The sequence below is a fragment of the Anabrus simplex genome, chromosome 2 (genome assembly GCF_040414725.1).
Source record: "Anabrus simplex isolate iqAnaSimp1 chromosome 2, ASM4041472v1, whole genome shotgun sequence".
Taxonomy (NCBI): domain Eukaryota; kingdom Metazoa; phylum Arthropoda; class Insecta; order Orthoptera; family Tettigoniidae; genus Anabrus; species Anabrus simplex.
This window is the reverse complement of record NC_090266.1, coordinates 1,148,903,377-1,148,930,787: the sequence shown is the minus strand read 5'-3', so window position 1 is coordinate 1,148,930,787 and position 27,411 is coordinate 1,148,903,377. Positions and strand designations below refer to the sequence as shown.

The following is a 27,411-nucleotide window of genomic DNA, read 5'->3' as shown; positions in this document are numbered from 1 at the left end:
TACACGTAGTTCCAGTGAGGATCTCTCCTCAAATAGGTTAGGGACTACTGGTGGATTGTATAGTCCTAGCCGCCTGAGCACAAGGAGGGCCATGACTGAGAATATGTCAGAGGTGCTCCCATTCTACAGCAACTGGTATCCGGGCACTTATTAAGCACTTACTAGGTCACTCTGCTTTTGCCCATGGTTCACGAACTAGGATGTGACTACAGAAACCCACACCATACATAAAGCAAATTGTAAATAAAAAAAATAAAAAAAAAAGTAAACTAGATGATAAAACTGTTGTAATAGTTATCTTAGCTGGTTTTGGCTGAAAGGGAATTTGCTCTAGATTGTTAACATGCAATTCTGTGCATTAAATTGAAAGTAAAATTCTTGTAGCATACTGTTTATGGTTTTCTCTGTAAAAAAGGGTTCCTGTTCACTGGATAAATTCCTGAACACTCGAACCCTGTCAATAGGTTGTCAGCATCTCCAAAAACAGTAAACGTAGTTAGTGGGTTGTAAAATCAATATTCTTCTTCTTCTTCTTCTACTTCTTCTTATTAACAGGTTGTCAGATGCTGTTTCAGTTCCCATTTCAAGAATAACCTTCAATAGCTGACAAATGAGAGCTTTTGAGAGAGCCACTTTTTTTTGTTACCACCTTAAGTATCTTGCCAGTTACGAAGAGTCTGCCGCCGATGTGTCGTGAGTTTGGAGAAGTATATTACACATAGAGCCTGCAGCAAGTGAGTGGAGTTTGGTGGGAAAAAATAGTGCATTAATGTAATTTTTTTCTTGCAAGTTTCAAGGTGTGGATTGACATATGTGCTGACATGTCACCAATAAGTATTTTCTTCCCAGGCCTAGTTTCTGCAGTGGGAAGAAAATTATTTTGGAAGCAGTCCTTAAGAACATTTGTTGTCAATCCACCATGCTTTGGAAGTGATTGGACATGCATTCCTTCTGGTGCACCATATATCCAGTCAGACCACTCCTGAGTTCTTTTCATTATTATATATGGTGGGATAAACTGTCTTACCAGCACTTCCACAGATACAGTTGTGTAGTAACTCCTTTGAATTGTATACTCGTTTAATGTGGTGGCAACCTGGGTGGAACAGAACTTTTCTTCTCTGGGGAACATCGTGGAATTCAGTTTCGTCATTATTATATGTATTACTTGCTGGAACTTCACAGATTTCAGTTTCAAAATTGTTGAAAAATTCTTTGTTTCTCTTCATTTACCAGAGCTCTTTTCTGCCCTGTATTGGTTTCGTCTTTCCTGTGCAGGAAATGTATTCTGTTCAAAAATTGAGTGACTCCAATCCCAACCAGGCATGTTTCCCTTTATACTAGGAACTTTTCTCTGTTCTGCATCTAGGAAACTTGTAACAATACACCTAACATCAAACAGGGAGACTGGAATGCCCAGATCACTAAGAATCACAATATGCCGAACAATAGACAGTTCTCCCTGTTCAGAAATTACTGTTGGCCTCCCCATTTTCTTTGAGTGCAGTCCAGTTAACTTTTTCTTCACGTGTTTCTAGGTATCTCATACTTCTTTAAAGCCTCAAACTGACTTATGACTCTTTGTCCCATATCGCCTAACAGCTGGACTTGAAGAACCCAAACAAAATGAAACAAGAATTTTTAATGTTTGCAAGTTACATTTAGGTATGGTTGTCAATGTAAATAACGTGTATTAAGCATTCGTAACCTATGCACATTTGTCCAGATAACTCTTAACCCGCGAGTGGTCGCTAGCCAAAATGTAATGCGAGTGGTCGCGCGTGAGACTTTCTCTCACATTAAAATAAGTGACATTTTTCACAGTTTTGTGGGGCGTTAAGGCTGAAATTGACCACTGAAATCAAACACAAGTTCTACCTTATATATTTTAGATAAAAATGAAAGAAAGAAAATGAAATGGCGTATGGCTTTTAGTGCCGGGAGTGTCCGAGGACAAGTTCGGCTCCCCATGTGCAGGTTTTTTGATTTGACTCTCGTAGGCGACCTGAGCATTGTGATGAGGATGAAATGATGATGAAGACGACACATACACTCAGCCCCCGTGCTAGTGAAATTAACCAATTATGGTTAAAATTCCCGACCCTGCCGGGAATCGAACCCGGGACCCCTGTGACCAAAGGCCAGCACGCTAAGCATTTAGCCATGGGGCCGGACATAAATATGAAATGATTAGCTGTTTATTAAAGACAGAAATTGCTACTTAAAATAACATATGCAATGTATATAAAAATAACTTCCGCCCTGGAGTTGTAAAAAAATTAAATCTCTCACATGCATTATATCTAGTAACATTTACGTAAAAAGCAAGGTTTCTGAACACAATAACATTTTCAAAAACAAGAAGTGCTCATAATACAAATACTAAGGTGTACAACAGGAGTAAGTTTTCCGCTCCACTTCAACATAACACAAACACCATTGGTCGCGGGATGAGAGAAACTCTCACACAGCGTGCACGGATATATAGGAACCTTTGTTCTGACTAGGGGAGGGGGAGCTTACCCTTCAAATGTGAATCTCTCTACTCACGACAGTTATAAACTCAGCTAGAAGAGGGAACAGTCACCTCCCTTTCATCACTGTGAAGTAATATCACAACAAAAAATAATGCGAGAGAAAATCTCATATAGCAACCACTCGCGGGTTAAAACCAACTTAAAATTTCTAATGATAGTAAAGCAAATTAATGCTTGTACAGTAATATATATGTCATGAACTTGTGACTTTAGGGATTTTGCTTAATTTGGCATACAGAGGTGTGCAGCAAAAAATTTCACATACAACATAGCCTAGTTTCTTTTGCAAAATGCACTTATTAAAACACTCTACATAATAGTTAATACTTAGTATGGTATCCCTTGTTTTTATAATCATATTAATACAGTTGGCTTGCTGTTCATATGGGTTTTACAGTTTTCCTCGATATCTTAGTCCTTTGCCATATCTTCACAAGCTCCTCCTCCTTCTTCTTCAGCATTTTTTAAACTATTGGTCACAGGTTCTTGATAGGGTTTGCGTTCGGGCTGTTACCTGGCCAGGGAACGACATTACATTGTTTTCTTCCAGGAACTTGAGCTTTATGACAGGGTGCTCTGTCCTGCATGAAGATGAAATATCCATCTGAAAACCATTCCTTCAATAGCAGAAAAACTCGAGTGTCGGAAATTTCTTGTACTGTTCCTGTCTCATAGTACCTTCTGCCAGATACATCTTACCAGTTCCTTTGGATGACAACAGCTCCATATCATCACAGGGGTGGGATGCTTCACTGCCTCTGCGATGCATTAGGGGTGGAACTCCTCATCCTTTGCTTAGCGAACACACTGAGCACTTTCTTGGGTTATAGAGAATATTGATTCAACAGAAAAGATGACCTAAAAAGAATCAATTTCAGATTGTCTGAAATGTCCTTACTGGGTGCCCTTCTGTTCGTTTTAGCTATGTGTGTGAGTTCTAGTCATTCGCGAGGTCATTTTAGGCTTTCAACCACTGTTACCTTTTGGTTTTGTAACAAGTTCATCCCCAGCCTTGATTACCACATTGATTTTGCACACTGTTTTCTGTGAAACATCCAGTTTTCTTGAAATGTCACGTTGACAGTATATTTTTTATTTCAACAGGCTTGCAACCAAGGCTTTTTACCTTGGTGTTATCCCTGCTATATTCCTCATAATCTCTTCTTAACAGAAAAGGAACCTCACACAAGAATAAGTACTGAAGTATCAAATACAGGCAAAAGTTCAGTAACTACAACAATTTTTCAATGCATACATCTAGGCACGATTGCACTGTCATTTGTTTGTCTCTCGCTGACTTCTCGCGATGGTCATGATCATGCGGTGGACAGGGCTGCCAGCTGTTGATCTTAAGAACTAGTCGTACATTGTTAAGTGCAGCGGCGTTACTTTTGAATTTACGAATCTTGTATGGTGATAGCAGCTAGTGACAGAGCCATTGGTCTGGATTGGTTAGGTCCGGCTAGTGACAAAGCCATTGGTCTGAACTGGTTAGGTCCGGTTAGTGACAAAGCCATTGGACTATGATTAAGCAAAGGCCGTGAAGCGGCTGTTAGGCCTCTAGCATTTTGTACGGTGATAGCAGCTAGTGACAAAGCCCTTAGTCTGGCTTGGTTAGGTCTGGTTAGTGACAGAGCCATTAGTCTGGGTTGTTTAGGTCTGGTTAGTGACAAAGCCATTGGACTACGATGAAGCAAAGGGTGTCTGGGAGCGTAAGTCCAAGGTTAGGGCCACGAAGCGGCTGTTAGGCCTATAGCATTTTGTACGGTGATAGCAGCTAGTGACAAAGCGATTGCATTTAGTTGTGTTTTTGTTGTGCGCAGGTTGGTAACTGAATTCATTTTACTTGATTGCTGGGAGTGGCATCATATCCGATTGTGTCTCAGCCAATGGAAATGCTGCTGTATAGTTAAACGATGAACAATGGCGCAGGATAGAATGTATTAGGTTATAAAAGTAAAAGTACTTCTGGGGGGCAGTGGGTGGGTCCTTGGCTGTTGCAGTAAACACATCTCTCCTCTACAAACCCCCTGTGGGTGGGAGTGCAGATGTAGGATACACCCCCGGTATCCCATACCTGTCGTAAGAGGCGACTAAAAGGGGCGACCTAGGCGCGGATATGGATTGCGGTTTGGTGTCATGTGTTCGACCCCCTGTGGATGGCAGGGACTAAATACATTCACAGGTAAAACCTGCCTATCGTAGAAGGTGACTAAAAGGGTCATGCAGCCATTGGTTCCCTCTACTTTTTCTTGTTTTTGAGGGTTAGTTGTGGACCGATTCAAAATTCTTGATGTGCGTGCTGCTCGGAGATGGGCCTCTTAGGTGTGCAATTACGCCCGAAAGCTTGTGAGTGGGAGCGTCGTCAAATACAGTAGAGACAATACGCGACACTTCCGAATTTAGCCTCGTTAAAATGGGAGACAAGTCGCAAGTGGCGCTCCTAGTGGCTTGACCTGAAAATTCACGCTAAATTCGAATATCAATGGAAATGTATATACGGAAATGGATAAATAAATTACGTCTAGAAAGAAAGTGTTACTAAGATATTAACTTCAAAGTTGCTAAAGCAATTCTGGATAAATAAATGAAGAATTATTTAACAGGTTATTATTTAAAGACTGAAATTAGACATATAATCAAGATGTCAAATGGACTGCTCTTAAAGGGCTTGATCTTTCATTTATGCATTACTTTTTTAGCTTTAGCATGCCTGCCTGAACTTTCACCACTAGATTTGTCTTTTTACTTATTTAAAAGCATTGTATCATCACATTTAGACACTTTGTCAATAAAAATATTGGCACATTCCTTACACACATGATTCAATGAATTTACATTTAAGAGCTGGACAATTTTCCTTTTAACTTGAAACCTACGAACAGAAAGAAAATCTATAAATTTAGCTGCAAAAACATTCCAAATTTCTCTATAAGCAGTACTTGCCATTACATTAGGGTAAAGCAAATTTGCATCATATTGTTTCAACACAATATGTACATTTCTTAAATCACCCATATTTTCTTCAGTGCTTGACAATGCATTACGGCATTACAAATGGGGTAACTTGGAACACAACCAGCCACACTCATATGCATATGTATTTTCCTGAATTAAATCAAACCTACAGATCACACCTACAACAACACATCGGTATTGAAGGTTAACTGCTGCACTATACAATAAAATATGCGTATTATATTTTAAGCCAGTTAAAATATGGGTCGAGCAGGTCAGAAGATTATGAAGTACTATAAAAATCTTTGTCACTGGAAGAATATATATGCAAACACAATATTACTTACATTTTCTTGTCACGAGAGAAACTGAAGAAAGACCGCGCATTCTTCTCTACTTCATAGTTACTGCAACCAAACACAGCCCATACCTTTCCCCTCATGTTGAGAGGAGATATCAAGGAATGACACACGCTACTAGTTAATTATATCAACTCACTGAAATCGCATAAATAACTCCAAAAACTTCACACACAAATACACGTGCTCTTATGACAGAATCAGTAGTTCTCAGGTCAATCCGCTAGAGAGAGCTCTAATAGCTGTCCCTCGGTATCTCGCTGAGTGTCGCGTATTGTCTCTACTGTATTTATCGTCATGTACCAATGCAGTAGTATCCGCCTGACAACACAGGTCCCCGCACAGCCGATGCCAGGAGGACATATTGTTTTTTATTTTTTTCTCTATATTACTCTGTACATGCTATTGCGGGTGATTGGAGTAAGGGAGTCCTAGTGCTCATTGCCTCAGTCATTCTGTTTTAGGCATCATCCAGTATCGGACCCCGGGCAATACCGGCTTTGACCAGGTGAGTATTGCCTTGGTTGCTTGGTTCGGCTACAGAGGCCCCTGATCGGAGTGGGTGGCATTCGGGGAGGATGATTTTGGGGATGGCTTCGAAACTTCAACCCCATGGGAACATGCACAGCGTGAAGGAATGGGATCCAGCTTCTCTAGATTTCTGGTTGCTAACAGAACCAATGGGCATGATTTTAAGCTGGTAAAATCAATCCTTTTTAGTAGACACGTTAAAGGCGTCTATGGCGAACTTGAGGATCTCAAGAAAATGTGCAACAGTAGTTTGCTTTTGAAGACTCTCAAAGCACTGCAAGCTGATCAGTTCCTTAAGTGCGACCACTTTGGCAAAATCCCTGTCAAAGTGGAGGAGCAAAAAATCCTTGAATCTGGTTCGCAGATTCGTCTTCCACTGCCACCTTATTTTGAACACTGACAATGAGTTGATGGAAGACATGAACTTTGGCATGACACGTGTCCGATGCATTACGTGCAAAGTCAGCGGTGAAAGTGTTGCTGCTGGTACCTTCATTGTCTCTTTCAAGTTGTCAATGTTACCAGAAAAAGTCAAGGTAACAACTTATCGTTGCGATGTGAGGCCGTACATCCTGCGTCCTATGCGATGCTATCAATTCCAGAGATTCGGACATATGGTATCTTGTTGTTCGAATCAGTCTGTGTATGGTACATGTGGAAAAGGAGCTCATGGTACGGAAGAGTTCACAACTCCGTACACCGCGTAGAGGCGCGCGGCTGTGAGCTTGCATCCGGGAGATAGTAGGTTCGAATCCCACTATCGGCAGCCCTGAAAATGGTTTTCCGTGGTTTCCCATTTTCACACCAGGCAAATGCTGGGGCTGTACCTTCATTAAGGCCACGGCCGCTTCCTTCCAACTCCTTGTCCTTTCCTATCCCATCGTCGCCATAAGACCTATCTGTGTCGGTGCGACGTAAAGCCCCTAGCAAAAAAAAAAAAAACCAACTCCGTACAGGTGCACTAACTGCTCTGGTCTTCATTCTCCTCGAGATCAGAACTGTCTGACATATCTGAGTGAGAAGAAGATCCAGGAGATCAAAACCCTGGATAATCTTCCCTACTGGGAAGCGCACCGTAAGATTAATTCCACAAATATACCTGCCAGTATACTAGACTACAGCATGATACTCAGAGTCTCCCAGGTTTCATCATTCACGACATAGTTACCAGTGAAGATCGCTGCACCCAACGTGGATGTTGCTCCTGAAAGCAAAGTCACAAGGAGTAAAAGCTCGAAGTGGGGGGGATCACCCAGCCTTCGAACATCAAGAAGTCTGTGCCGGCTGGCAGTCCTAAGCTGGCATAGCAGGGGGGGAAAGCCAAGTCACCCCCTTCCTCAGAGATCGGCGAAAGCTGTGTCCAAGCCAGCGGAGGTGGCATCGTCGACCAGAGGTGGGGAATTATCTCCCGGACTCCTCCTGCGAAGCGGAAATCATGTCCTCCATCTGGAGGGTATGAATCAGCGCCAGGAGGAACTCCTGCTCCTAAACCTGAGCGCTCCCCTTGTAGGAAGAAATCCCGCCCCCAAGGTACGTCGGGGAATAGAGATGTGTAATTTTTAGCCTTGTAGCCTTGTATAGCACCAGTCTGGTTTTGAGGCAGTACGTGTTATATACCATGGTACCGGTACTCCTGTATTGTGCACGACATGTATAATAAGCAGTTTAGATCAATTGTATCTCCTGATTTTTCCTGATTTTCATATCAAAATCTCCTGATTTTTGGTTTTGTAAAGTTGGCAGGTATGCATAGCAAATTATATATCAGGAGGCTGAACAGAACGAGCTTGTGTAGAGAAGTGAAACGACCAAGGCAGCCACATCCAGAAAAAGAAACTTGCCTACCACATATACATAATACCATAGCCCAAGAGTTTAAACAACACACAAAGCTCAATGATATGAAATAAATCATACCACCCTTATTAAGAAATAAATCATGATCAGAAAAACTGTGAAAATACGATGAGTCTGATAATTTGCACACCTCTGTAGTTGACTAAAACAGTAGTTTAACTTTGAACTGGCTCACAGTTACCCTGAAAATAACATGAAATCTTTGTGTTTCTAGATTTCCTTGATATAAAGTATTTCAAAGGCAGTTCTACTTAATTATAATCTGATTCACAATAAAAAGCAAATAATGCATAGGATAAAACACAGGGAAGGTAGGCCTACTTACTTGCACTAATTTATTTTGAGAGATTAACTTGAAAACAGCACACCTACAGCTTCAACACACCATCTTACAAATCAGCTGATTGAAAAATGAAGCCATCTTCACTTCTCTGAACTTACATTCTCAGAAAACAAAGTGAAATCCAAGCTTTCCATGTATGCATTCTCAGAAAACAAAAAGTGAAATCCAAGTTTTCCATGTACTGTATATCACCAGAGTTCAGTAGTTTACTAATACATTATTTAAAAAAAGTAACATGAAAAATTAAGAGTGGTGCAATGTTATTCCCTGAATGATTGTACTGTTGAAGGCACTTTGGTATGACTATTTTTTGTACACTAGTCGTAATATAACTTTTTAAGATTTTCAGTTTGTCAAAAAATGAATTAAAACACTTAGAACGCTATAACATACCTGTAAAACATCACGTATTAACTTTTAAGTTTTCAACAGACTGAAAATCTTAAAATTAAACGAGTCATCACTGAAAAAAAGAATGGCTTCTTTCTTAACAAAATGCTAGCCTCTGAGATTGACTATGCAGGCTTCTCTAGATTACCCCCAAACCCCATGGCGCTACAGCCCTTGAAGGGCCTTGGCTTACCAAGCAACCGTTGCTCAGCCCGAAGGCCTGCAGATTACGAGGTGTCGTGTGGTCAGCACGACGAATCCTCTCAACCGTTATTCTTGGCTTTCTAGACCGGGTTCTCTAGATTAACATCCTTTTAATCCAGAACAAGTTGAGATTTAACAGTAGTTGGCAGTCCTAAAGCTGTTCATTTAAACTCTAATGGTCTTAACATTGCTACTAGATCCTTGAAACGCTCCTTAAATGTGCTGGTAAATCTACTGGCATGTGTGTCTCATATTTATGCTGTCTTATTTGTTGACCAGCTATGGTGGAATTTAGTCCAAGTCCAACAAACCTGAGAAAAGAATGCAGGGGTCTAACCATTCCGCTAGTCAGCTAGCTAGAAGGAACTTATTAGGAAATTGAATCTAGCGAAGAAGGCAGCTAAGGATAACATGATGGCAAGCATAATTGGCAGTCATACAAATTTTAGTGATAAATGGAAGGGTATGTATAGGTATTTTAAAGCAGAAACAGGTTCCAAGAAGGACATTCCAGGAATAATTAATGAACAGGAGGAGTGTGTATGTGAGGATCTTCAAAAGGCAGAAGTATTCAGTCAGCAGTATGTAAAGATTGTTGGTTACAAGGAAAATGTCCAGATAGAGGAGGAGACTAATGCTAAAGAAGTATTAAAATTTACATATGATAACCATGACGTTTACAATAAGATACAAAAGTTGAAAACTAGAAAAGCAGGTGGAATTGATAATATTTCTGGGGATATACTAAAGACAATGGGTTGGGATATAGTACCATATCTGAAGTACTTATTTGATTATTTTTTGCTTGAAGGAGCTATACCAAATGAATGGTGAGTTGCTATAGTAGCCCCTGTATATAAAGGAAAGGTTGTAGACATAAAGCTGAAAATTACAGGCCAGTAAGTTTGACATGCGTTGCATGTAAGCGTGAAGGCATTCTTTCTGATTATATTAGACATGTTTGCAAAATTAATAACTGGTTCGATAGAAGGCAGTTCGGTTTTAGGAAAGTTTATTCCTTTGTAGCTCAACTTGTAGGATTCCAGCAAGATATAGCAGATATCTTGGATTCAGGAGGTCAAATAGACTGTATCGCGATTGACCTGTCTAAAGCATTTGATAGGGTGGATCATGGGAGACTACTGGCAAAAATGAGTGCAATTTTACTAGACAAAAGAGTGACTGAATGGATTGCTATATTTCTAGAAAGTAGATCTCAGAGAATTAGAGTAGGCAAAGCTTTATCTGACCCTGTTATAATTAAGAGGGGAATTCCTCAGGGCAGTATTGGGCTATTGGACCTCTGTTTTCTTATATATATATAAATGATATGAGAAAAGAAGTGTAATCAGAGGTAAGGCTTTTTGCAGATGTTATTCTGTATAGAGTAATAAATAAGTTACAAGATTGTGAGCAACTGCAACGTGACCTCGATAATATTGTGAGATGGACAGCAGGCAATGGTATGTTTATAAATGGGGTTAAAAGTCAGGTTGTGAGTTTCACAAATAGGAAAAGTCCTCTTGAGTTTTAATTACTGCGTTGATGGGCTGAAAGTTCCTTTTGAGGATCATTGTAAGTATCTAGGTGTTAATATAAGGAAAGATCTTCATTGGGGTAATCACATAAATGGGATTGTAAATCAAGGGTACAGATCTCTGCACATGGTTATGAGGGTATTTAGGGATTGTAATAAGGATGTAAAGGAGAGGGCATGTAAGTCTCTGGTAAGACCCCAACTAGAGTATGGTTCCAGTGTATGGGACCCTCACCAGGATTACCTGATTCATGAACTGGAAAAAATCCAAAGAAAAGCAGCTCTATTTGTTCTGGGTGATTTCCGACAAACGAGTAGCGTTACAAAAATGTTGCTAAGTTTGGGCTGGGAAGAATTGGGAGAAAGGAGACGAGCTGCTCGACAATATCTTTTGTTTATTTCCACCTATTCAATACGTTACAAGAAATTGGCATTTATTTTAAAACATTATTCAGATGAGACTTGTTTCGCCTCTCACTGTGAGGCATCTTCAGTCATTATCAAAAACCTTATTATTTTACCAGGCATCTGGTTAAAGATATTCAAAAATGTGTTTGATGATTATAAGAGAGGTAAGATTTACGTTAGTTATAAACATGTTCATGAAGTAACTAAAAATCCAATATATTGATAAAAACATATGTAGTTCTTTGTTGAATAGGACTTGTTTGATTCTACTATAGTAAGAGAAGGTGGCTTGAAGCCGTAGTCGTTAATAGATGTCTAATACATAGTGGAAGGCATAAAATATCAGTTCTATGAGAATATACATTACATTCAAATGATACTAAAAACTAGTGGATTCAAAAGTAGTACATATAAAATGTTCAATGAAATAACTATTGATCTAATAAAATGATAAACACATTTGTAGTTCTTTGTTAATTAGGACGTCGTAAGATTGTACGGCTTAAAGCCGTAGTCATTAATAGATGTCTAATACATAGTGGAAGGCATATGAAATCAGTTCAATGAGAATATATAATACAAACAAATGATACATAAAAACTGGTAGATTCAGGAGGGGGCGGAGTTGTAGGCCCCTCCGCTTCCCCTACCATTCACAACTCCCTCCCGTTCACGAATCACAAGCCTACAACTCCGCCCCCTCCTACCCACCCCCCTCTAGCCAGATGACATACGTACAACACAAGGAGTAAAAACCGTTAGTGACCATTAGTATCCTAATAGCGCCTCACACAGCTGGTTAAACGGGCCTACAACGCCATAGGTAAGCACCAACATTTTCTCACTAACAACACTTAAACAAAACCTTCCCATGTTTTCTTTCATTTTCGTCAAAATTAACTACAGTTTTTTTTCTTCTTCATTTCAGAACCATTCTATAACAACAATAATTCAACAACTTCATCAAACTTCCATAATACTCTTCAATAATATAAATTATTTACAATCAACGTTTTATAAAATATATTGTCATCGAAGAAGAACACAACAGCTCTCCAACCTTCACGTAAAAAAAAAAAAAAAAAAAACCCATACCAACGTTGAGAATTTCCCCCCATCATCATCTCTGCAACTTTCTTTTTACAAATTAGGCCAACTATAAACATCTGGTGAACTTCTTGTTCAACGCAATCTTGCCGAATAAATCTAAAATAACCTACGAAATGTTGACCAATAAATATCACGGACATACGCATGCCAACGTCAAGTAACTTTTGTCAAGCAATTGGAATGTTTTTCCTTCATATTTTATATATATTTTTTATACTAAGCTGTATATTTTGACTTATATCTTTTTACCATATATTTAGCAGTTATTTGACCTACATTTCAAACCTTGACTACGGCTTTAAGCCATCAACTGTCTTTTATAGTCACATGACGCCTTCATTTTTAAATGTACCTCTTATGAATCTATCAGTTTTTATGTATCATTTGTTTGTATTATATATTCTCATTGAACTGATTTCATATGCCTTCCACTATGTATTAGACATCTATTAATGACTACGGCTTTAAGCCGTACAATCTTACGACGTCCTAATTAACAAAGAACTACAAATGTGTTTATCATTTTATTAGATCAATAGTTATTTCATTGAACATTTTATATGTACTACTTTTGAATCCACTAGTTTTTAGTATCATTTGAATGTAATGTATATTCTCATAGAACTGATATTTTATGCCTTCCACTATGTATTAGACATCTATTAACGACTACGGCTTCAAGCCACCTTCTCTTACTATAGTAGAATCAAACAAGTCCTATTCAACAAAGAACTACATATGTTTTTATCAATATATTGGATTTTTAGTTACTTCATGAACATGTTTATAACTAACGTAAATCTTACCTCTCTTATAATCATCAAACACATTTTTGAATATCTTTAACCAGATGCCTGGTAAAATAATAAGGTTTTTGATAATGACTGAAGATGCCTCACAGTGAGAGGCGAAACATGTCTCATCTGAATAATGTTTTAAAATAAATGCCAATTTCTTGTAATGTATTGAATAGGTGGAAATAAACAAAAGATATTATCCTATATACAGTTTAAGTGGTATGTTCCGAGCTGTCAGCAGAGAGATGGCGTGGAATGACATTAGTAGACGAATAAGTTTGAGTGGCATCTTTAAAAATAGGAAAGATCACAATCTGAAGATAAAGGTGGAATTCAAGAAGACAAATTGGGACAAATATTCATTTATAGGAAGGGGAGTTAGGGATTGGAATAACTTACCAAGGGAGATGTTCAATAAATTTCCAGTTTCTTTGAAATAATTTACGAAAAGGCTGCCCTAAATGCAGATCAGTATTGATTGATAAGTCACTACTGAGATTGGCAAATTCTTTGCAATTTTCTTACCCTTGTTTGTAATAGTGTCTTGCGAACACTGACAGAGTTTTGTGATCATGCTTAGGGATGCACCTCTTTGTAGTCAGTTTGTTATTCAATAAATGTATAAGCAGCTTTTGATGCTTTATCTGTTAGATATAAAAATAGCATGCTCGAGAGTTAAACATCACTCTTCGTTAAATTCAGGAAACTCAGTCGTAAGTTTACCAGACTTTTGCGCCTGTGCATCAGAGGCTCTTTAGTTGGATACTGCACCTTTCCAAGACACTTGCCAGCTAACACGCTTGTAGCGAAGCCACTGCAAATTCTCTGAATGTACCAAGCAAGTTGGCTCCACGTTTCAGGCTGTTAGCTTGCATTCAGGAGATGGTGGGTTCAAACCCTACTGTTGCCAGCCCTGAGGATAGTTTTCTGTGGTTTCCAGTTTTCTTTACGGGCAAATGTTGGGTCTGCACTTCAATTAAGACCAAAGTTGCTTCATTCCCTGTTAGCCTTTTTCCATCCCGTCACCACCAAGAAACCTGTCTTGAGTTTTTGCAATGTTAAACAACTAGCAAAAATACTCTCTGAATGTGTATGGTTAATTCATGGCTATATTTCAAAGAACTGTTTTTCTTATGATTAAGAAGGCATTGGGCCATATTGTCAATGCTCATTGGACTGTGAGACTCTTGCACCCCTTAAATGCTGCAAATATTTTTGATGTTTAATAGGATGGTTAAAGAGCATTTATTTTTATAGTTTGGTGAGAAAAGTATTTGGTAGAATTTGAGGAAATGCTTGCCAGACACAACAGCTGCAGGCTCGTACACCACTCCTGCACCATTTTTGTTACTAGGGGCTGATTTACTTTGTACGAACAGATTGTTTATCACCATTAGTTTATTTGTGTGAGCCATTTGTTTGAGTCTTTGCTTTGGATTCTTTGTTGTACTGCAGCTTGTAATGACTTCTATCTGTGTTGAATTCTGGGAGTGACAGCGTAGGGTATCAATTTCAGCCAATAGCAGTGGCTATAGATACAAGTGGTATGGAAAATGTTGTATGCTATTTGGTCATGTAAGTAAATATATTTGTGGGTCAGGTTAGTTGGTCTCTGGCCTTTACAATGGACAAATCTCTCTTACAAATAATATGGGATGAGATTTATATGATTCACCTTTTTAAATAATCTAATTTATGCTGACAAGCATTTCTTCAAGGTGTACCAAAGATTGTCAAGGAATAAAATTTTAACTTCATTTCCAGTTTTGGTGTAAAAAATAACTTCCCATAGATTATTTGCCCTCTGCCAGTAGGTCAGTTAAACATGATTATTCTGTCATAGCTTTTATAAGCCTTATAGGCTACAGTGTTATTGGCATAGGTGAATTGTCACTTTTATGTATATGTTTCACATAGCAGTTGCTAGAACACTTACCTGATGAAACCTGCTGTTCTTGCCTTCTAGAGTGATTAACAAAAGGGACACGAAAGTCCTTTGCCATTTTTGTAGCCGAAATAATGAGACTTCCTGTTTATGTCTGAACTCAAGTAGGTAATGCCAGCCAATATGAATCCATTATGTGAAGCAGTTTTTTCAGGTTTTTTAATTCAACTAATGCAGAGAGGTTTTTGACAAGGCCAGGATAGGAAAATCTAGGTATGAGGAGATAGCAACTGGGCCTTAAGTTACAGCACTGATATTTGGAGGTGTGAAACTGAGAAACCATTGAAACCTATCTTTAGGGCTGCCAGTGGTAGGCTTCGAACCCACCATTTTAATAGTTTATCGTATCAGTTTGTGTAGGAATATTGGGCAAGTCCCTGTAACTCTTTGTTATATGAAGTCCTTGAATTTTTTTTTTTTTTTCCCCTGAATTTTTAACTTGGGTTGAAATTTAATATTCTGTCATTTTTTTATGTTCCAGAATAATTTGGTGAAATAGACAAACGATGACCTTCATTTTTGGAAACATGCCCCTTGTGGGAACAATGTTCATGCCAGGATTAGTAGGAATTCTGACGTTTCTTGTAATTTGGATGCTGTCAAAGACAAATGACAATAATAATCATAGGTTTCATGTTACACCGGTTATTAAAGAGGAGATTCCACCTGTTGAAGTCCCAAAGAAGAACAAAAATAAGAAATGTGAAGATAAATGCAGCCATAAAGGAACCATTGATAATGTGAAGATATTTTTTGGCACGCTAACTGGAAAATCAAAGGTAGGTACTTGATTCCAATTTAATTATCTTCCAATTTTCCACCGTTATTTGTTTTGCTAATGTAAAGCGAGCACATGAAAAATGTTTAAAGCCCTGTATCCGGTATCATCGTCCTCTCGTGAGTGGTACAGCTAAAACAAAAATTGATGCAGCTCGCTTATTGTTAAATGACATGTTCCTGAGGAAATGCGACACTCAGTACACAATGCAGCTGTCCGAATATCAGAATAAGGTAGCAGAATACAGTGAAATGGACGAGAAATTGCCACAAGGATTAAATAAATTCCTGACAAGTGAATTTGTTGTGAAGCACTTCATGGCGTGTTTGTGTAGGGGAAAGGTCCTTTTTTATCAACCTGGGTTTGAATACTGGTATTGGCAAATTTTTTCTTTCTTTTTAACTCCGTTACTCTATTTTGTAACTGCACCTTACTAACAGTCTGAGTATGTACTTTATTATCAGTGGTCCCTCGAAGGACTGTTGTAGAAGTATAAATATGCTATGTGCCAAACACAGCGGGGAATTGCCGTACAATATTGTGTTCATATGAGTGACAGTTAGCTCTGAGGAAGCTTACCCACTTTATTAGTCCTGAAAAGGTCTGTTTTAGACACAACCCTTAGCCCTCCTTGTGAGAACATGCCTGCCACTCTAGCTACATTTAAATACCTTCACTAAACTGGGTAAGATAGCTTATAAACAATCTACAGAAAATTTACCTACAATCTGTATATTGAAAAAGTACCCTAAAAACAGCTTTATCCAGTCTCCATTCTACTGGACCGATTTGCTTCATTTTTATTTTATTCTCTCTGGAATTACCTGCTAGTGACTCATCAAGCATTGATAGGTCTCTAAGTTCAGTCAACTTAGAGTAATCATAAAATTCAGAAAGCCAAACCCCATGGCGCAACAGTCCCGAAGGACCTTGGCCTACCAAGCAACCGCTGCTCAACCAGAAGGCTTACAGATTACGAGGTGTCGTGTGGTCAGCACGGCGGATCCCCTCAGCTGTTATTCTTGGCTTTCTAGATTGGAGTCGCTGTCTCACCCTCAGATAGCTCCTCAGTTGTAATCACGTAGGTTGAGTGGACCTCGAACCAGCCCTCAGATGCAGGTAAAAATCCCTGACCTGGCTGAGAATCGAACCCGGGGCCTCTGGATAAGAGGCAGGCACGCTACTCCTACACCATGGGGCCAGCAACATAAAATCAAATCATTAAATGATCACTCTAATACTTGCAGGCAAAGGCTTACCCTAGCCCGTAATACATTCTGTTCTTAGTGGATTGCACACAGTTACGGAGCAATATCTTTACATAAAGATATCGAAGCTAAACGATTAAAAATGATGGCGACTATAGGCAAACCTGGAATTTCAACCAAACTTGGTACACATATGACTTAATACTATCTGTAGAGAAATACCATGGGAGAAACAACACACACCGAGCTCGTTAGCTGCAGTCGCTTAAGTGCGGCCAGTATCCAGTATTCGGGAGATAGTGGGTTCAAACCCCACTGTCGGCAGCCCTGAAGATGGTTTTCAGTGGTTTCCCATTTTCACACCAGGCAAATGCTGGGGCTGTACCTTAATTAAGGCCACGGCCGCTACCTTCCCACTCCTAGCCCTTCCCTGTCCCATCGTCGCCATAAGACCTATCTGTGTCGGTGCGACATAAAGCAACTAGCAAAAAAAGAAAAGAAACAACACACATAGCACCCCAAGGGGTGGAGTGGGGAGGGAGTGACATGTAAGAATAATCGAAAATGACCAAAGTTAGTATTGAATCCATAGCTTTTGTGCTCGCTGAGATGAATGGCGACACTCTGGGTGATATTTTAAGTACAAGTTCAGCGGCCATCGGCATGGGGAGGAAAAGGGGGGGAGGGGTGGTGTTTGGAAGAAGGGGTGAAAAAGATCCAAAATAACGAAAATGTTGTAATTGTATATGCAGCCTAAATATCCAAAATGTTGTATGTGTATATGCAGAGAGGTGCAGACTACCAAGCATCTGTGTCGGTGTTCATGTTGCCCTGATTCTTGCAGTGAGGAGGATTTGCTGAAGACACAAGGAAATGCAGTTGCTTGCTTCTGGGCAAAGACTATTTAATACCATTTTGGTATTTATGTGTATAAATTCTTTTTTTTGTTTCAGCCTGCTCAGTATTCAGGGTTCAAATCTGGGTGAGGATAAGTGGAATATCTAAGAGTTTGTTTTCCTTTGGATAAAGAAATTAAATCAGTCGGACCCTACCATAGCTGTTGGCACAATTAAGAGGCCAGCTATAATTGAAATGCCCGGTCTAGAAAGCCAAGAATAATGGCCGAGAGGATCCGTCGTGCTGACCACACGGCACCTCGTAATCTGCAGGCCATAGGCTAAGCAGCGGTCATTTGGTAAGCCATGGCCCTTCGGGGCTGTTGTGCCATGGGGTTTGGTTTTTTAAATTGAAATGAGAGTTGTGATCAGTAAAAGTCTGTCCTGCATGGCATTTAATCTCATGATCATAAGTGGGACCTCGTTTTACTGAAATCTGAAGCAGAAAAAAGCTAATGTATTGTAATCACATGACGTGATTAATTGTTTCTAAGATCAATCAATCGGTCACTACTGATCTGCATTTAGGGCAGTCACCCAGGTGGCAGATTCCCTATCTGTTGTTTTTCTAGCCTTTTCGTTAATGATTTCAAAGAAATTGGAAATTTATTGAACATCTCCCTTGGTAAGTTATTCCAATCCTTAACTCCCCTTACTATAAATGAATATTTGCCCGAGTTTGTCCTTTTAAATTCCAACTTTAAGATCTCACCTGCTTTGTCCAAAAATCTAAACCTGTCCACCTTAATGAGAAGGAAGCACATAGTAGTAATAATTTTTTTAAGCAACTATAAAACAATAAACATTTAAAAAAATTCTGAAGGGCAGTGGGAACACCTATTAATTTGAATTCAGATATTAGCATTTCAGGGTATATTTTGTCAACTTAATGCTAAAACAGGGGGAAAATGTCATTACCAGTGTTCAATCAGAGTGTGTTTTTGAGAAAAATCTGAAATTAAATTTGATTAATATTCAGAGAGCAAAATTATGTACTGGTTGCTCAGCTATAAATACACTGTAGAGAATTGTGAAATAAATTTCATCATGGTGGAAAATTACTCAACTTCATGGTGTCATTGGAGCCACTCCCAGGAGCCCAACGAAATTTGCAGTATACAGGAACAGTCCTTAGACTAAGAGGAATTCCCTATTTATGTTTAATCTATTCACCAATAAACAGTAGAGTAATTGTTCGAAAAGTAGAATAAACAAATTGAATTTTGCCTTCAGTAGCAAGATTCCCTACTTAAAGTGGGTGAATTGTTTTGCATCTGGTCATACCACTTTTCCCAATAATACGGCTACATATTTGGAAAGAGCTTAAATTTACAACTAAAAAAAAAAAAAAGACTCCACCACAGATAGTGGAGCACTGGCCGAGAAAGCCCAAGTTGGCACGTTCATTCCAGGTCGATCTATGATATTTGAAGGCACTCAGACTGGTAGATTTACCATCACATGAAAGAACACCTGCGAGGCAAAATTCCCGGCAACACGGTGTCTCCGAAAATCTTAAAAGCCATTAGTAGAGCATGAAACCAATACTGTTATTACACTGAGTGGCCAAACATCACGGGATGAGGTGCCCCATTAGAAAATGTGCCGTGTATGAACCCTGAGCGTTGCGGCTAGCTGCGGTGTAGCTGAGCAGTCTGTCACAGATGCCAGTGTCGTGAAGATGACAACACGTCGTGAGTTAACAGACTTTGAACATGGGATGATCAACGGCATGTGGCGCATTGCGGAGATACATGCGAGTTCAGGTTTCCGAGGTCAACAGTCTCAAGGGTGGATCTTCAATATCGCAGAGAGAATGTTACCATTTGCGTAAACCGCTGCATGGGGAAGAACGGACATCAGGTCGCCTCCATAGAATCATACTGGGCGCTCTATGGGCTACTGTGAGTTAGATCACCGCCCAGTTGAATGTTGGGAATCGGGAACCCATTTCTACCAGGACTGTAAGGAGGCAACTGCACCGCATAGACTTCGCCAGCCAACGACCAGTTCGTGTCCCTTTGCTGACACTTCGACACAGAGCTCAATGACGGGCATGGGCCCACGAACATCGGCAATGGATCATGGAACAGTGGCGGCTTGTGATATGGTCCGCTGAATCCCGGTTGCAGTTGTATTAAGCTGATGGGCGCATTCGTGTGCGGCATATGCCCATAAAGCTATGGATTCTGCGAGTCAACAAGGTTGTGTCCAGGCTGAGGTGGCTTAGTTGTGGTCTGAGCGGTGTTCACATGGTTGAAATTAGGCCCCATTGTCCGGCTGCAGGGAGTGCTGACAGGTGCATGTTATGTGGACATTCTTTCAGACCATCTATGTCCCTTTCTGGTCCTAGAGTAATCTGATGGAGATGCCATGTTTCAATAGGACAATGCCTGAAGATGGTTTTCCATGGTTTCCCATTTTCACACCAGGCAAATGCCAGGGCTGTACCTTAATTAAGGCCTCGGCCACTTCCTTCCACTTCCTAGGCCTTTCCTATCCCATCGTCGCCAAAGACCTATCTGTGTCGGTGCGACGTAAAACAAATAGAAAAAAAAAAAAATAGGACAGTGCACCATGACACCGCTCTGTGGTGGCAAGCAGGTGGTTGGAGGAGCACTCCACTGAAGTTATGACCATGGATTGGCCCTCCAGACCCCTCCGATGTTAATCCAATTGAGCATTTATGGGATGCTGTCAATGCTGGTGTACACTCCATGAACCCCACACCAACTACAGAACACCAATTGAGGGTAGCAGGCAAAAGGCGTGGGTCCAGATCCCTCCAGGACAATTCCAACACCTTGTAGAATCAATGCATTGCCGTATCTTGCCATTTTAAGGGCTCGCTGAGGAGCAACTTGTTATTAACATCACATTAAGTGTCTTCCCATGATTTTTGGCCACTTGGTGTATTATTTTAATTTCTTTTTTCTCTTTGATGTCTGTAGTGAACTAAACACTCTTCCAGTCTCCAAAATTATGTCTGTATAGAACAAAGTTACTGTATGTCATGTGAAATAATATAACATGAAAACCCCTAAAATTCCAAAATAATTTGGTTTGAATGATCTGAATTTATGTCTACCACTTAGTCCTGTTCTGTGCTGGCTCAGGGATGAGGCGAGATGAAAGCATACTTTTATAGCCAGATGCCCTTCCTGACGTCAACCATGGTTGAGGAGCTAATGAAGATGAAAAGAATTATGGTGAATGAAATTGGGTAAGGAGGTGGAAAGGATCTGTTGTGGCCGATGAATAAGAACTGTCCTCACATTTGCCTGGAAGTGAAAATGGGAAACCACAGAAAACCATTCTCAGGACAGCCATTGATTGGGTTCGAACCCACTCGTCTCCTAAATGCAGAGCTCGCCTCCATAGCCATAGCACGTTAACATGCGTGGCCACTCCTCTCGGTTTTGAATGTTCAGAACTATTTTGTGTGAAAGGAACGTGGAACTATAGGTCTCCAAAACTGTCTCCAGCTACCGAACAAAAAACAAACTCTTTAACATATATTATAAAAGTCATATCAAAAATAAATGAAGTGGATTGTTTCTGTATACTAATCTACAATCACAGTTTGGAGATTTACAGAGCAGTACAGCAGGTAGCAGTAATTATGAAACGAGAATATATTTACTTTAAAAGTAATCTCTCTGTTTCATGCCATGGAAAATGAAACAAAAAACCTTTATCTGAAGTTCAGCTAACAAGAATGCAACATAGGAATTGGGTACATTATACCATGCTGGACAGATTTAATTTAGGGTAGTTGTGGTGGTTTAAAAAAGTAAACATGGTTGTATCTTGATGTATTTAGCACAACTAACCATCTTTTATACCACTATAGAAGCTAATTTTTATCCTTCTTGAATTTCTGAGCACAACTAATCTTTTATACCACTATAAATGCTTATTTTATCCTTGTTTTACTGGGCGAGTTGGCCGTGCGGTTAGGGGCTTGCAGCTGTGGGCATCCAGGAGATATTAGGTTTGAGCCCCACTGTCGGCAGCCCTGAAGATGGTTTTCCATGGTTTCTCATTTTTACAGCAGGCAAATGCTGGGGCTGTACCTTAATTAAGGCCATGGCCATTTCCTTCCCACTTCTAAGCCTTTCCTATTCTGTCGTTGCCATAAGACCTATCTGTGTCGATGCAATGTAAAACAAAAAACAAAATCCTTATTTTGTTGAATTTCTCAGTACCAGACCCTTAAGCAGAGGCAGAATGCTGGGGCACAATGAGAAAATGCACCAGAATGATAATCTAACCCAAAATAAAAGGGCTTTACCATAGCCGTATTGTTTCCTTGAACTCTCCAATTTATCTTACTGTCTTATCTTGCCCAACTCTTTCAACAAACATGTGCAACCGAGATAACAAACATCTTCAGAAAGGAGAACTGTAGTAGTTGTTTTCTGTTGTAAATAAAAAGTGGATGCAGTTGGATAAGTCTTTTAATATGACTAGTTTGGTTCGTTGGTAATTTAAATTGAGAAGTCTGTAGGAGTTCGAGTTTTTGGTCCATTATTCTCTGTAGCAAATAACTAAGACGTACATATATACATCCATTCATGCCCTTCATTGTTCAATCTGCAAGCTTCTGTGAATTTACTAAATACCTCTACAGTCCTCTTATTTGTAACTAGCACTGTGGCCTCGTTTAGTTCCATAACTTTTATCTTTAAATCATTAGAAACTGAGTCTAACCATCGTAGTCTTGATCACTGCCTACTTCTCACACCCTCCATTACAGAGTCCTTTATTCTCCTCAGTGATTTATCCTTCTCCATTCACCTCACACGACCCTCACCACTGAAGCCAGTTTGTGTACAGCTTCATCAGTCGAGTTAGCCTTTGCCTCCTCATTCCAAGTACCCTCCTGCCATTGTTCCCCCTGTTTGTACCAGCGATTATTCTCGCTACTTTCATGTCTGTTACATCTAAATTATGAATAAAATATCCTGAGTCCACCCAGCATATAAATGAGCACCTAATTTACAATATAGATTTCACATTTTGAGAATTTCAAAATTTTACAATTTAATATGGAATAACAGGAAGTATAAAAACTGTGATGACCTAAAATAAACATAATTAAACTTTTACAATCTAAAGTATAAATTACAACTACATTTTGTAATACATTACAATAAACAACCATATTCACTCTTGTTCATGCATCCCATTCACCCTCAAGAAAGCCTCAAAGTGCTTATAAGATGATATTGGCATAGGGTTTTAAACATTGTCTTAGATTTAGCATCCTTAATGTCATTGGAGAGTTCATTCCACCAGCTCGTGGCGGTGACTGTGAACAATCTATTATAAGTTGTGCTTCATTGTACAGAAATGTCTAGCGCACAGCCTGACCGGGTCTTCAAGAGGTGTAATGAACTAAGGTAGCAAAATCTGGTGGACAGGTAAGGAAGAGTGTTTTCAGAAACCACTTGATACACCAAAGTAGTCGCATGGAATGTACGTCTGTTGTTCAGTCGTAACCAAGATAACTGTCTATAGAAAGGTAGTACATGGGCATGTGGACATGTGTCAAATGCATACCTGATACATGCATTTTGGACATGTTGCAGTCTCACGTCTTGCTCATTATTTATATCATTTAGAAAACTATCGCAGTATTCGAGAAATGGAAACAAAAGTGACCGAGTGAGCTTTATTTTCAGGGACCAATTTATCTTTTTGCACACATTCATCACATGTAAACAGTTTAATGTTTCGCTTATAGCCAATAGTGATGGGATATTCAATTCATTTTACTGAATCGATTCATTTACTTCAGTTCACGTTACTGAATCGATACAGTTATCCAATTCAGGGCACATTAGTCACTGGTCATATCGCATCTGTGCAGTGTTTACTGCTCAGACAGCAGCAGCAACATTCAGTGCTTGCTGCTGCCATCTGGTCCTCTTTCTATGAACTTCTTACCTATGCGTCATCTAGCTTTCAGATTCAGGTTTCTCCTACAGTCTCCTCTTCACGTCAAGTTTTGATGATACAAAGCCTTTCGCCCACAGTGACAACTCCATTAAATAAGTATATAGAATTAGGTGCAACAATATCTGTACACACAATCATCAGTGATCTGCATTTAGAGCCATCGCCCAGGTGGGAGATTACCTATCAATTGTTTGCCTAGTCTTTTCTTAAATGACCGGGCAAGTTGGCCGTCCGGTTAGGGGCGCGCAGCTGTGAGCTCGCATCTGGGAGATAGCAGGTTCGAATCCCACTGTTGACAGTCCTGAAGATGGTTTTCCGTTGTTTCCTGTTTTCACACCAGGTAAATGCTGGGTTTGTACCTTAATTAAGGCCACGGCCGCTTCCTTCCAATTCCTAGGCCTTTCCTGTCCCGTTGTCGCCATAAGACTTATCTGTGTTGGTGCGACGTAAAGCAAATAGAAAAAAATTCTTAAATGATTTCAAAGAACATGGAAATTTAATTGTATTCACGGTGAGTACACAGTATGAAACAAATAAGTTAAAAATGAAATGCATGAAAAAATAGGTACTTCTGCAGTACTATACAGGCTTATTATATTAGAGTACAAAACTTACGTAGTTAATAATAATAATAATAATAATAATAATAATAATAATAATAACAATAAATTAACAGAACTCAGATTTCATACATTCACTTGTGGTTTTCCATGGTTTTCAGGAAGTATAAACTCCATTGAATATACAGAATTAGATGTATACATGTAACTAGGCCTACATATTAATATAAGACAAATAAGTTAAAATACATGAAAAAATACCTATCTGGTATTGTCCTTACACTAAGAGACAACAAAAATCATGTAAATAATAATACTAATAATACAGTATCCAATAATTGGGAGATAGTGGGTTCGAGCCCCACTGTCGGCAGCCCTGAAGATGGTTTTCTGTGGTTTCTCATTTTCACACCAGACAAATGCTGGCGCTGTACCTTAAGGTTACGGCCGCTTCCTTCCAATTCCTAGGCCTTTCCTATCCCATCATCACCGTAAGACATATCTGTGTCAGTGCGACGTAAAGCAAGTAGCAAAAAAAAAAAAAAAAAAAAAACTAATAATAGACATAACTCAAATTTTATGCACTAACTTATGGTTTTCCACTCTGAAAGTCACAACTCTCATATATATAATTAGATGTAAAAGTACCTGTGTTCACAATAAGTAGCCTACATCTATCTATACATATAAAGTAACATGTCCTGACTGACTGACTGACTGACTGACTGACTCATCATCGCCAAGCCAAAACTACTGAACATAAAGAATAGAAATTTTGAGGATAGTTTTATACAGGGTGTTTCAAAAAGAATATACGTATTACAAAGTATTATTTTGTCCAAACTATCGATCGCTGCGCCTCGGTTTGGCTATTGGAGAAACGAATACATAGTCTAGTTTATATTAATAGCTGCTAGATGTCAGTTGTCTTCTGTTTTGCTTGGTAAGCATCATGTTTAAAGTGGCTACTCCGCAGCAGAAATCATTTTGTGTTCTCGAGTTTGCAAAGTGCAATTCCGTGATTACAGCGCAAAGACGTTTCAGGTTGAGAGGTACCAAATTGATCCTCCGAATGGGTGGAACATTCGCAGATGGTATTGACAGTTTGTAGATACAGGATGTGTATGTAAAGGAAAGAGTCCTGGCCACCCTCATGTTCCTGAAGAAAATGTTGCACGAATTGAAACTGCTTTCCAACGTAGTCCTTCAAAATCAACTCCTCGTACCAGTCGGGAGTTACAACTGCCTACAACAACAATTTGGCGTGTTTTGAGACGTCGGTTGGTTTTGAAGCCGTACAAGTTACAGCTGTTACAAGCCTTGCGTCCTGATGACAAACGCAAACGTGTGGCATTTTGTAACGAGATTCTTATTGCTATTGACAATGATAACACTTTCACACAACGCATCGTGTTCAGTGATGAAGCCATGTTAGTGGTCAGGTGAACAAACACAGTGTTCGAATTTGGGGCCTACAGAACCCATACGCAGTCATTGAACATGTATGAGTTTCGCCCAAAGTCAATGTGTTTTGTGCGATATCCCGATCATCTGTTTATGGCCCATTCTTCTTTGATAGAAACACGGTTAACGGTCAGCAGTATATCGCTGTGTTACAAAACTGGTTGTTTCCGAGGCTGCACGTAGACAACTTCATTTTTCAACAAGATGTGGCACCCCCTCACTGGAGTCGCCAAGTGCGTGAATATCTGAATGAAACTCTACTGAACTGTTGGATTGGTCATCAAGGAGCTGGCGACTTAGCATGTCTCAGCTGGGCTCCACTGTCACCAGATTTGACACTCTGTGACTTCTTCCTGTGGGGTTTTGTTAAAGACAACCTTTATATACCACCACTCCCACAGAACCGTGATATGTGCTGGTCCTGCACACCTTGAAGTGGAAACCATTGATGGCAAAGCGTGTCTCAGCTCATAGTTCCCTTGTTGCCAATCACTGTAGATCATAGTGTCTGTGGCGTAGAACTCTGACCATATTTCATTTTTCTTTTTCCAAAGCACTTCCATGAGGCCTTTATATGCAGGAGTTGCTGGCAAAAGTAGCTGCAGTCGTAGTTCCTCAATGAAGAAAGACTCCCTGGTGAGCTCGAATGCGAGCCGGGATGGTGTGAATTTGAAAAGGCATAATAATTTCTTCAGTAGCTTTCACTTTCTCAATTTGTTCCAGATTTCTCTGTGTGCAGTGTATCCATATTAATTCTAGTCCATATGTTATAATAGGAGTGATTTTCATTTTGAATAATTTCATTGCTGTTCCAATCTATTGATGAGTTTTATGCCATTCATCGCCTTGATAGCCGTATTTGTTTTGTCTTCTATGTGTTTTCTGAATATGATGCCATGTGTTTGTAAGGTCATGCCAAGATATTTGAAGTGTGACACTGCTGTTAGTCTCTTTTCTTGGTAAAAGAAGGCGGCCTGTGGTCCCCCATTTCTGAAGCTCATGGAAACTCTTTTTTTCATTAATTTGTAGTTCATTTTCCTTTGTCCATTGCACTAGTTGATCGAAGGCAATTTGCAATTCTACCTGGTCTGTTGATGTTATTACCATATCATCTGCATAGATGTACAGACGTACCTTATCTGATGTTATTGCTTGAACTACGTCAGCTGTTGCTGCAATGAAGAGCAGAGGGCCCAGTGGATCTGCTTGGAGTACCCTGTTTGTTTGTTGAATTGTACGTGAGGTATTGATACAGTCACTGATGATTATGCTGTTGTCATGCAGTATGTTTTGAATAATTCGCAAGAGATAGTTCTCTCCACCAACCAATTGTTGTAGATTCTCCATTATTAATTTCTGACTGATTGAATCGAAAGCCTTCATGTAATCTATAAATAGAGCATGTAGTTTTCTTCCTGGATTTGAAAAGGTAGTCTGTATGTCGTTGAGTGGACAGGTAATGGCTTGGATTGTGCTTCTATTTTTCCTGAAACCGAATTGTTCCTCAGGTAATTTAAAGTCTATTACATTTGTAAGCCTCTTGAATAGTAATTTAGTCCGTAACT

The 27,411-nt window shown here is 39.5% G+C and overlaps 1 protein-coding gene across 1 annotated transcript in view; it reads left to right on the top strand.

Moving 5' to 3' along the window:
* Nucleotides 1–27,411, top strand: part of LOC136864751 (S-adenosyl-L-methionine-dependent tRNA 4-demethylwyosine synthase TYW1) — a 198,886-nt gene that overhangs the window by 9,579 nt on the left and 161,896 nt on the right. Inside the window, exon 2 of the mRNA XM_067142109.2 lies at nucleotides 15,458–15,755. Within this exon, the coding sequence (XP_066998210.2) occupies nucleotides 15,483–15,755 (273 nt within the window). The 5' untranslated portion in view covers nucleotides 15,458–15,482. The remainder of the gene's footprint in view (nucleotides 1–15,457; nucleotides 15,756–27,411) is intronic.